This window comes from Triturus cristatus, chromosome 9 (genome assembly GCF_964204655.1).
Source record: "Triturus cristatus chromosome 9, aTriCri1.1, whole genome shotgun sequence".
Taxonomy (NCBI): Eukaryota; Metazoa; Chordata; class Amphibia; order Caudata; family Salamandridae; genus Triturus; species Triturus cristatus.
The window spans coordinates 737,584,322-737,596,978 of record NC_140592.1 but is presented as its reverse complement, the minus strand read 5'-3'; the positions used below and the strand labels follow the sequence as shown (position 1 = coordinate 737,596,978).

At 42.7% G+C, this 12,657-nt stretch overlaps 1 protein-coding gene across 1 annotated transcript in view; it reads right to left on the bottom strand.

Moving 5' to 3' along the window:
* The window catches only part of LOC146798682 (transforming growth factor beta-2 proprotein-like), a 111,721-nt gene that overhangs the window by 32,446 nt on the left and 66,618 nt on the right, over positions 1 to 12,657 (bottom strand). Inside the window, exon 4 of the mRNA XM_085625981.1 lies at positions 8,156 to 8,266. Coding sequence (XP_085482107.1) covers positions 8,156 to 8,266 — 111 coding nt within the window. The remainder of the gene's footprint in view (positions 1 to 8,155; positions 8,267 to 12,657) is intronic.

Genomic DNA, 12,657 nt, shown 5'->3' with positions numbered 1-12,657 from the left:
CTCAGCTATCACTGGAACAGAGCCGCACTCCCTCGCTGACATTCTATTTGCTATCAAAGAGGAAATGTCGAATAGATTCAAGGTCTCCGAGATGAACCAAGCAGAGTTATCAAAGAGATTCAATATCTCTGAGACCAATCAGGCAGCCATTCAAGCCTCTTGCGAGGCCCTCTCCAGCAGATTGGATGAGGTCTCACTAAGAACTGACGCGATTGAGTTGGAGATCCCGAAAATAAAGGACTCTATAAATACAACAGCTGGGGAGCTGGCTAAAACATTAGCTCAGAATAAGGACCTCAGAGAGGACTTAGAACGCTTGGAAAATTATTCCCGCCGGAACAATTTAAGAATCCTGAACGTCCCGGAAGCCCTGGAGGGTGCTGACTTAAAGGGATTCACCATCTCTCTCCTAAAAAAAATAGCCCTGATAGGTGCACCAGAGATTGATCTCGTTCATGATATTCAGAGAATACACAGAGATCCCTTTAGGAGAAACCCAGCCAAGTCAAAGCCGAGGAAAATACTGATTAATTTTTTGACCTACTCAGTAAAGGAACTGATTTTGTCCTCCGCTCTTAAAGAGGGCTCCATTAACTTTGGGGGGCCTACTCCTTTTACCTTTCAAATAAGATCTGATATTTCTCATGCGATGGCCTTAAGGCAGTGGGAGTTGGGGAAAAGAATGGAGGAGTTGAAAGGTATCGGAGCTAAGGTTCAACTGAAGTTTCACACCCTTCTCCGTGTAATGTGGAATAACCAGATGCACCAAATCAAAACGGGAGAAGAAGCGGATGCTTTAATAGAAAGAATTAAAAGCAGCGTAGGAAAATAGGCCTTCTGTATGTATCCTCGGTAGATCCAGAAGCAGAATATGAGGGTTAAAATAATAAATCCTTATATGGCTTAACGTGGTTCAAGTTAGATCTATTAAGCGCTCTTATGTTATTTGATTCACTTCTCTCTTTATAGTCCGGCGGGGGGGGGGGGGGGCAGGGCTTGAATAGGCTCGCCTATTGGAATGGAGGGTTCCTCAAGGCTGAGGGTGGCATAGGGGGGGTTGGGGAAAAGGTGGTAGGGTGGACACGGGTGGGGAGCAGTGGGTAAAAAACAAAAAGAAAAATGAATCTCATCTCGTATTAAATGTTGGTCTTGGGAACGGTAGGTCTGTAGGTTCAATCCAAAGTAATAGCTTCTAATCGTAATATGGGGGGAGAAGGGTCATCTTCACTTCCTGGAATGTTAATGGGTTAAGGTGTCCCCGTAGGCAAAGGCTGATTTTAAAATATCTTGAGCTTTCCTCGGCCCAGGTTTGCATTTTACAGGAAACTCACCTGAGCCTAACGGAAAGTTCTCTCCTTTTCTCCAGGGCTCCCTGGATAGATTGTTTTTGTACCTCTCAGCAGTCAGCCCACAACAGAGGGGTGGCAATTTTGGTCAAAAAGGGCCTACATTGCACTATAACAAATTGCAAGTCTGATTCATCCGGAAGGTGGTTGGTGGCCACTCTCTCCATCGATGACACTAATTTAACCTGTGTGTCATATTACGGACCAAACACTGACGACCCCTCCTACATCGGTAAACTTCAGTTGATTTTAACCCTGGCAATGCCCCCTTTCGTCATAGGTGGTGACTTTAACCTCCTCTTAGACCCAGTCAGGGATAGATCCAACCTGAGCTATTACATCGGTGCCCCAAAATCCCATCGAGCCTTTATCAATTTATTACATGACTTAGACTTGGCAGACGTCTGGAGGGCAAAGAAAGGTGATTTGCAAGAATTCACGTTCTATAGCAAAAAGTATGGTCATTCCTCTCGAATCGATTATGTCCTGGCAGACTCACCATCCCTCAATAATATTGAGGATATATTAGTTAAACCTAGTCACCTTTCCGATCATGCGCCAATTCAGATTGTCTATAGAACCAAAGGGTCGGCGTTGCAGTCAAGATGGACACTAAATAGAGCGATGTTGTCCGATCTTGAGATTATTAAGGCTGTTAAGCTTTCCACTAATAACTTCTTTGAGTTAAATGGGGGATCAACGTCATGGGATTTTATTTGGGATGCATACAAGGCTAATCTGAGAGGTAATTTTCATAGCCTCATCTGTTTTAAAAACAGAATTGAAGCTAGTGCCTTAAAATCTGCTGAGGCGAAAATAAGTCAGTTGGAGAGGGATAGGAATAGACTTCCCCAGGGAGATTCGGAACAACTATCGCAAGTTTTAAAAGCTCTGGAAGATGTAAGACGGGAATACAGAGGGAAGTTAGAATTAAAGTGCAGGGCACAATGGCACGCAAGGAACATGCAGAATTTTGAGTACGGCGAAAAAGCTGGGGCTCTACTTGCATGGAAGGTCAGAACAGATAGAGCAAAAAATAACATTAATACATTGACAATAAACAGTACGGGGGAGACCTCGAGTAGATTTGAAGATCTCCAATCCTGCTTACTTTCTCTCTTTTCAGATCTGTATAAAGAGGATTTGGAGCCCTCCCCACGCACAGTTCAAGCATGGTTAAGCACTAAATCTCTTCCCTCTATAACAGAGGAATGCAGAAAGGAATTAGAGGCCCCCATCAGCATGGAAGAAATAAGTGGGCTAATCAATAAAAGCAAGAATAAAAAAGCTGCCGGTACAGACTCACTCCCAAATGAAGTATATAAACTTCTAGCGGAAGAACTGACTCCTGCCCTGTGCTCCCTGTTTAATGCGGTCTATAGTCCTGCCGGTAGGGTTCCAGAGTCTTGGAAAGAGGCAACTATAGTCTTGATCCTCAAACCAGGTAAAGATCCACTAAGTGCTGATTCTTATCGCCCTATCTCCCTGCTTAACGCCGATTATAAGATCTTTATGGGCGAGTTGGCAGGGAGACTGGCGAAGCTGGTCCCCAAGTTGATTCATCCAGATCAAAAGGGGTTCGTAGTAGGCAGGCAGATCCAAGAGCAAACTCAGTTAATGATAGGTAACATCGATTTGGCCACCACAAGATCTGACCCTCTGGCTATAATAGCCCTGGACGCGGCCAAAGCATTTGATAGAGTTTGCTGGGTTTACTTATGGGAGGTACTGGCAGCATTAGGGTTTGGTCCAATCTTCATCCAAACTTTGAGAAATTGCTATCAAGGTTCATCTGCTCGTATCTTACTGAACGGGACACTTACACCAGCCTTTAGCATTCAGAGAGGGACTCTGCAAGGTTGCCCGATCTCTCCACTTTTGTTCAACTTCTACATTGAACCACTAGCCCAAGCCATCAGGTTAGATAATGATATTCATCCCTTTAAATCTCTATCTTACAGTTGCAAATTAGCACTGTATGCTGATGACCTGACTGTATTTACGAACAATCCTGGTGTTGCGCTTTCCCGTTTAGAGTCTATTACGGAGGAATTTGGGGCTCTGTCAGGCTACCTGGTAAATAAATCTAAGACGGAGGAGATGGGCTGGAATGTTGAACAATGGGGAGGAGCTGACTCACTAGAATTAAAATACTTGGGTATCTACATAGTCAAAGATCTAGCCAGAGTCCCCTCTCTAAAGCTGTCCAGAGTAATCAAGGAAATAGATCGCCTCTTCTCTAGATGGAGAAATCTCCCTTTGACCATATACGGGAAAGTCAATCTGGTGAAGATGATCATTCTCCCCAAGGACTCCTATGTCTTCTCCGCTATTCCTCTATCTTTTCCCCAAAACTTAATAAGTAAAGTTCAGAGTAAGATCGGGAGTTTTATCTGGGGAGACAAAGGTACCTGATTATCGTGGAAAAATCTAAGGCGTAGACTCGCTAAGGGGGGTTTGGCACTCCCGGATATATGCTGGTACCCAGTGGCCTTTCAGTTTAAAGCTATTCGATCACTACTGGTGAGACCTGAAGACTCGGCGTGGGGGAAACTGCTCTATGAAATGACAAGAACGGCAGAAGAGGGAGGAGGAGTAGAGGCATTTCTGCATAAGTTTGGCGCTACAAAGTACTTCAAAAAAGTACGCTTGAAGGTTCTATGGGCAGCTTTAGTTCTCTGGCTTAAAGTAAGAACTATATGGGGGATAGGGTATTATTCGCTCCATGCTCCTATTTGGGACTCCCCAGGCACACCTCATTGTCTAAAGGACGGGCTGGCCTTACCTATAAAAAGGGCTGGAATTACAATCTGGTCGGAATTGGTGGACACCGAGGGGGTCCTTCCGTGGGAGGTTTTGAGGGCCAGGATTGGCACAGGTTTCTCCAGGTTTAAATACTTACAGCTTGCCTCGTGGTACGAAGCAGAGAAAGAGCAAGTAAAAGGAAACTGGGAGGTAGAAAGGCTGTGCCACTCAGTCCAGCCCTGAAAAAAAAGAGGTATCAGTGTGGTACAACCTAGCCCTTGAAGCTGTAGACTCGGAAACACCCTCATCGATCAAAATATGGGAGCAGACCCCCTTTGAGCCAACAATAGAAGTACTGTTTGAACCATCACTGAAGCTGCTGTATAAATTCATCAAACCTGCAGCTTTAAAAAAGAACCACTTTTTTGTTGTCAATAGACTTTACTACACACCAGCGAGAATCGCGAAATTCGCTCCAGCTCCAATCCCGAAATGCTATAGGTGCAAGCTTCCCCTAGCAAATGATCTTCATATATTCTTTGAGTGCCCTGAAATTAAGACCTTCTGGAAAGAAATCGGAGACACTCTCAAAGATGTGTTTAACTCTATCATAGAGGTCAATATGTCACTGATTTTCTTTGGGGACGATGGCCTATTTTGCATCAAGGCGTCACAAGAGCAATGAGGTCTATTGTTATACTTGATTTTGCTTGCAAGAAGGGAAATATGCAAGAGATGGAAAGACCATCAACCATCCAACAGAGAGGATTGGCTCAAGGTTTCCTTCGCCATGGCCCATCTGGAATATGATGGAATAGGGGATGCGTCTACTAATCTTTGGCATCCCTTTATGAATTGGGGTCATAATCTACGACTAAATACCTTTGTCCAATGATTACACCAGTCACCCATACAAACAAGGGACTGGTCAACCAACGGAAACATATGTGGTAAGCCGTGGGCCTCCTCCCCCCATAAATCGTTTAAGCGGCTTCATAAGACCCACAAGTGTTTACTGGTGAGATGAGGACTTAAAAAAAATAAAATAAAAAAAAAACATAATGCCGATGGTAAGCAGTGGGTGGAATGCATTTCCAGGGAATCTTTCAGAATGTCCCCAAGAAATATTTAGGAAACCAGAGTCGGCACTGTCTGGTAGGCTTTGGCCTAAAAAGAAGTTTGAGTGCCCAAAAAAAGATCTAAACAGTGAAGCACTTACCCGGATTAGCTATATGGTCTCTCCAAACGATCACAACAACATCTATGCAGAGAAAATCAGGCGCAATCAAGTCCGGGAAGCGGAAACGCATTACCTTCTAGAGAAGACTGGAGACTGAGATTTTAGACTGTGCCAAAGGGCAGTGCTACAAATCCTTGGACCTAGATCTGGGCTCGTAAAATTGAAAGAAGATGTGAAGTATGCACATGTAGCCTTGGCACCATGCAACGTATTGTAGTTGTGCCAAGGACACAGGAATAAACACATCTTCTCGGCGGTGGAAACTTACATTGTATGGCGCCACAAACCAAGCGCGAGAAAGTGTTGAAAAGATGCTGAAGGGCACATAAAGATTCATCTGTCAGTGATTAGGGCTGTAAATATTTGGCGACGCGACATCAACTTGCTGGGAAATCATGTCCTGCGTCAAACCGTTCCCACGAGAACGGTAATTTAACTGGCTTCGATTTACAGAGGTGATGTACACTGTTAACATGGAGAGTGCGTCAGTTCCGGTCAAGTGTCTGTGTTTGTTTTTTGTGTGCAGTTTTTTATATAGCGCTAACTCGACCCGTAGGCATCCGAGCGCTTTACATGAGCACCAGCTGTATTACAGACGGGCACATTCATTTCTAGGCACGGGGAGAATCACAGGATGTTTGGGTCTCCCGCCTGACTCGAACCTGGTTCCCCAGCTTCAAAGTCGGCCGCTCTAGCCGTTAAGCCACGCCCTCATTGTAAACTTCGTTTGTAAAATTGTTTACTAGGCTGTCCCTTTTAAAATTGAGACTTTGAAAAATGCATTCGCGCCCATCTTTTGTTTATCGAGCGGCCCGCTTTTCTGACCCCAAGCAAAGCAGCTCTAATCATCCTTTTAACATGGACCGGGTCACCCCTCATAAAGCCACATAACATTAGCATAATTCCCTAATGGCCCTATCTGCCTAACATTCTTCATTAAGAAATTACTCATCAGTAGTGTTTTTCTTTAATATTCACAGGGCAGTGATATACTTCTCCCATAATCTTTGATTTGAAAACATTCTCAGAGGATTAACATAGTCTATTATAATAACAGAGTTGTTAGCCTTCTCTGGCAGTCCCGGAGCAGGAACATTCTTCGGCATCGTTCACAGGGCACTAACATTCCTCTGTAACACTGACAGGGCATTAACATCCTTATTTATTATTCAGAGAGCAGTAACATTGCTGTGTAACATCGCAGAGCATTAACACCCTTCACAAGGCAAGAACATCTTTCAGTAGTGTTCATACCCCTGAGTAACAATCACAGAGCTCTAACATCCTTCTGCAACATTCATAGAGCTCTAACATCCTTCTGCAACATTCATAGAGCTCTAACATCCTTCTGCAACATTCATAGAGCTCTAACATCCTTCTGCAACATTCATAGAGCTCTAACATCCTTCTGTAACATTCACAGAGCTGAAACATCCTTCTGCAACATTCATAGAGCTCTAACATCCTTCTGTAACATTCACAGAGCAGAAACATACTTCTGTAACATTCACAGAGCAGAAACATCCTTCTGTAACATTCACAGAGCAGAAACATCCTTCTGTAACACTCGTAGAGCTCTAACATCCTTCTGTAACATTCACAGAGCAGAAACATCCTTCTGTAACATTCACAGAGCAGAAACATCCTTCTGTAACACTCGTAGAGCTCTAACATCCTTCTGCAACATTCATAGAGCTCTAACATCCTTCTGTAACATTCATAGAGCTCTAACATCCTTCTGTAACACTCACAGAGCAGAAACATCCTTCTGCAACATTCATAGAGCTCTAACATCCTTCTGTAACACTCACAGAGCAGAAACATCCTTCTGTAACATTCATAGAGCTCTAACATCCTTCTGTAACATTCACAGAGCAGAAACATCCTTCTGTAACATTCACAGAGCAGAAACATACTTCTGTAACATTCACAGAGCAGAAACATCCTTCTGCAACATTCATAGAGCTCTAACATACTTCTGCAACATTCATAGAGCTCTAACATCCTTCTGTAACATTCACAGAGCAGAAACATACTTCTGTAACATTCACAGAGCAGAAACATCCTTCTGTAACATTCATAGAGCTCTAACATCCTTCTGTAACATTCACAGAGCTCTAACATCCTTCTTCAACATTCATAGAGCTCTAACATCCTTCTTCAACATTCATAGAGCTCTAACATCTTTCTTCAACATTCATAGAGCTCTAACATCCTTCTGCAACATTCATAGAGCTCTAACATCCTTCTGCAACATTCATAGAGCTCTAACATCCTTCTGCAACATTCATAGAGCTCTAACATCCTTCTGCAACATTCATAGAGCTCTAACATCCTTCTGCAACATTCATAGAGCTCTAACATCCTTCTGTAACATTCACAGAGCTCTAACTTCCTTCTGCAACATTCACAGAGCTCTAACATCCTTCTGCAACATTCACAGAGCTCTAACATCCTTCTGCAACATTCATAGAGCTCTAACATCCTTCTGCAACATTCATAGAGCTCTAACATCCTTCTGTAACATTCATATAGCTCTAACATCCTTCTGCAACATCACAGAACAATAACGTTCCCAACTCAATGACAATCCCCTCCCGGTAACAATCGCAGAGCAGTATATCTTTCTGTAACATGCACAGAGCATTAACACCCTTCTGTAATCTCCATAAAGCATTACCATGTATATAGAAGTCACGCCTCCTGCCACATTCACAGAATAGTAACAACTTCTTAAATTTTCAGAGAGAACCAACTTTCTCCTTTGAATGCCCCAGATCTCAGGTATCCTTTGGTCACCCTCACCCTTTTCGGTGTGCCTTACCCACGAAGCGTACTTCCAGCTCCTCGCTCCTGTTGGGGATGATGCTGTTGTCGGCTGGGATGTAGGAACAGCAGGGGCAGTGCACCCCAATCTTGAGACCCAAGTTTCTATCTGAGGAGAAAAAACATCCTCTCATCAGCACTGTCAATAGTGTGCTCAACAGCCATTAAAGTGAAAGTAAGACTTAATACACAAAAGCTGCGCCAAGTGGTACAAAAAGAGTACTACAGATCAACCATGCATAATGTTCAACCACCCAATCTTGAAAAAAGTCACACACTGCCCACTCATTGAATCTGCAATGAAATGAAACAGATATCAATTGGGTTGAGAAATAATTCTACAAGGGCAAAGTAAAAGAAGGTAAAATAAGACGTTACTGGTACAAAAGTATAAGCACTCCCAGAATCAGCAATATAGCCTCATCTACACATGTGTTGAGAAAAGAAATTTAAAAATGGAAAACAAAATGATATAGTATGCAATTGGATAGCTAGGACAAATATCACATGTATTAGTAATCAAAAATAACCACGTGTAGCTGGCACATCAAGCTACATAACAAAAATCATAGCAATATTGATACTAATAATAATAAAAAGGGTTTACAAACTAAACGACAATGCAGCAGAAAATGCACATTTTGTAACACCGACACACCCATACACTCCAATAAAAGGGGTGCAGCTCCTGACATAACCAGAAGAACACCCCTCCCCAGCTGTTTGTCATCAACGCACCAACCAACCATGCACATGTGGGCCAGCAGAATATGGAAGGTAGCCACAGGTTCAAGACATTTTCCACCATGTCGAGATTAGTGTTTGTTGCACTGACACCATTTTAAGAAAAAAACTATTCGAGGAGAAAAAACATATACAGATGATAGCCCTCTTTGCTATGTCTCTGGAAAATGTATTGGGGAGATGTGATCCCGGACATGACTGAAGTGGCTCACTTCACGAACCACCCACTCCCGTGCCTTCCATTGTTATGTTATGTTATGTTAAAATTATTAGTAGAGCGCACAAACACTGGTTGGTTTCTTGGCACTGAATATAGGAGTATCCTGGTCCTGGTAGGTTATTCGTATGCCTGAATAAACAGCCAGGTCTTAAGAAGTCTCCTGAATGTCAGAAAGTCTGTACAGGATCTGATGTCAAGGGGAAGGGTGTTCCAAAAGTGAGGGGCCAACACCGCAAATCTACCACCGCCTAGTCTCTTTAGTTTGTAGAGCGGTATGACCTGGAGGTCATTCAATTAAATTCCTATTTGTAAAGTGCAAGCATATCACCACCTTAAGGGTTTAAAGGCACTGGGAGCAGCTGGGGAGATTAAGTGAGCTACTGCCAGAGTCACATGAAGCTGAGTTGAGCTGCCGTCGGCGATCGAACCGTGAACCGCACGCTCCGGAGTCAGCCATTCAGGCTGCCGCACCACTCCTCTCCCATCTCCCATGTCAATGTACCAGCTGCGCACAAGTTACCGTCTATTGGATGATTTAAAAGAACCAAAGGGGTCACAGATGCCATCTTACAAAGAAGCCAGCCCCAGTGCTTGCCCAAAGTCTTGGCACATGTCATCTGTTGATGGTAGCACTACATCATCATGCCACAGTCACTGCAAGACAGGTGAAGCATGGGGCAGCAGTTCTATGCCTTTGCCTGTTCCCTTTGTGCTGGAGCGATTGACTGCACACCTGTAGCACTTCAGTCATGGCACATCACTATTGCAATCAATACTCATGCAAATCCATTAATTTGCAGGATTTCTGCAATGACAAGGGCCACTTCAAACGTCCATACCCACTACACGTCTATGTCCTCTTTCCTGGTGCAACATATAACAGCTTCAGCTCCCATTAGTCTGCAATTCCATGTCAGCTGATTGCGTGGGATGAGGTTGACATCTGGATGCTTGGTGAGTACAGCAAACAGACCTCTGTGTTGCCTCGGGACATGGCATTGCAAACCTGGCACACATCACAATATTCTTTCATATATAACCAATTATCAATGCTATGTATGTATGGGTGAGTGAAATGTATAGGAATGTGAGTCAAGAGGAACTGTAATCCATTTACATATGTCTATTTTTTAAGGTGAAGTTGTGTATGGCCTCTCTCCCCATCTCCTCACCTTTTCCAATGTCCAACCGCTGTGCTTTACCAGCAGCAAGATAGGATAGAAGAACATACGTGCTGACCGAAGGCATTATAGTGCAATTAGACACTATTGTCTACCTCTGCATAGTAAAAAAAAGTGGTGCCCATGTGAAGACCAACAAAATGACCACATAGTACGTGTTAATTCCCACTTTTGTGATGAACATTGGAAAATCAGTGTGATAAGCAATTGAAATATCATCCGTTCCTATTTTACATCTGAGGAATACTACTCCCACCGTGCATTAGATCCCTACATGCATGAGGTGTACAAATTTGAACTACATTTAGAAGCATGTATGACATCCGCAGGAAGTGTCACGATTCCGCAGACCTAGCTCACCTGCGATAAGAGGACAATTGAGTCATACTTCGATGAACTTCATGCGTGTGCGATTCTTCTAAGGTAGGAGAGCTCAGCAGTGCGCACAAAGTATGGGAGCCAGTTTGTGTGAGGCTTCATGTCTGCGATGCATGTACCATGCTAGGAACAGGGGAAGAGTCAGAACAGAATACAAGTCCACAGGACTCTCACCAAACCTGCAATGGTGGTAGCCACCTCTGAGTCTTGGGCCCAGATGTACAAAGCTTACAGTTTGCATTTCTTAAATAGCGACTCCGTAGGAATCGCTACTTAAGAAATGCAAAAGGATATGTACTAAATTTGCGATTCCCTAATATCTATTTCTACAAAGTAGGAATCACTATTAGGGAATCGCAAATAGGAAATGCAGGCCTATGGGCAAAATAGGAAATGTTCTGCCTTTCCTAAATTGTGATTTCCTAAAAGGAAATTGCAAATTAAGGAATATTACGCCAAGGGTGTCTCAGGGCCTAAGGCTCCCCTGGAGGCACCCTGAATTTCCTAGAGCACAAGTAAGTGCACATGCGCTTCCTGCCACATTTAAAAAAAATTCATTTTTAAATGATTTTTTAAATTTTGCACATGGTTACCATCGATTTCAAGTCGATGGGAATAGCATTACCTAAATGCCCAATTCGCATTTAGGAAATGCTACGTACATGTACTTTAGGAATCGCATATAGGTAATCCCTATTTGCGATTCCTAAATCGCGGTTGCAATTTGCGATTTCCACCAGGTAGAAATCGGAAAATGTGACCGGTTTTGGCCCATTGTACATCTAAAAAAGCCATTTAGCATTTCTCAACGGGCCAAATGAGCGACTCGAAATGCTAAATGACTTTGTACATCTGAGCCTTGGAGTATAAGTTTCTTGTGCTTCAGATCGTTCTTTGCTATGCAATCAAGCTACTTAGTTGTTACAGCCAGATTCCTGTTGCCAGATTTGGAATATAAACGGGACACCAGGAGATATCAAAGGGTTTCCTATTCAGAAGAGTATTCTGGAATAGTACTGCATATAATTATTTAGACTTTAAATTTTGAACAGTAGTTTGGGAAGTCATGTTTTCCCAAAAGATATGAACTGTAATTTGCACTATTATTTCAATGAGAGAAACAAGAAAGATGCTCATAAGTACTGACATGTTTATGTTTAGCAACACTATGGTATTAAGTTATTGACAAGTGTGGGGAAGTGGTTGCTTGTTGTAAGAGAAGGCTTAATACAAATGTGTATTCCTTTTGTCATAGCTGATGACTGTTACATTAAGAATCATTCTGAGAACAGATTTACATTACAAATCACTGACATAGAAAAAAGTACTTTAGTTCAAGAATGGTCTTGCATTGAGGATAGAGGTTCAATTTACATTTCAGCTCTAGAAGTTCTAAGAGTTTTAACCTCCTAGAAATAGTCAGAAATACAGAAATTATCACAAGGTATATCATATGTCATATGGTTGGTGAATGTGGACTTAAAAGATGAAATGCTTAAGGAGTTATTTTTCGTTTTAGATATCAATGCTTCTGCGGAGAAGGTTTAGCCCAGCTGTAAGAACAGGCAGAGGGACGATATCCGTTGTCTCCGTTTCCGTCTCTCTTGTCCCGCTCCCGTTTTCCCGTGTCTACTGCTGACCTGTGTAGTACGCTTTACAAGATTATCAATTGGTCCAGGAAAGCGTGCTTCAGTTGGATCCCTATTGCCAGGTTTCAATGCATGAAAGTCTATTGTTCACCTTCTCTATCGGTCACCTTTCTTGCCCTACTTAATTCCTATAGGACAACTCATCAATGGTTCTGTCGGGATGTATTGACCAACATTTTCTCAATTCAGAGGATCCAATCCCTCCTCATACACAATAAATACACAAAGTTATAAGAAACACGCATCACTTAAGAAGAACAGAATATATATTGTTGGTGATGCAATTTTTTATTATTTCATCAATAATACAACTCAGGAACTCAGGCAA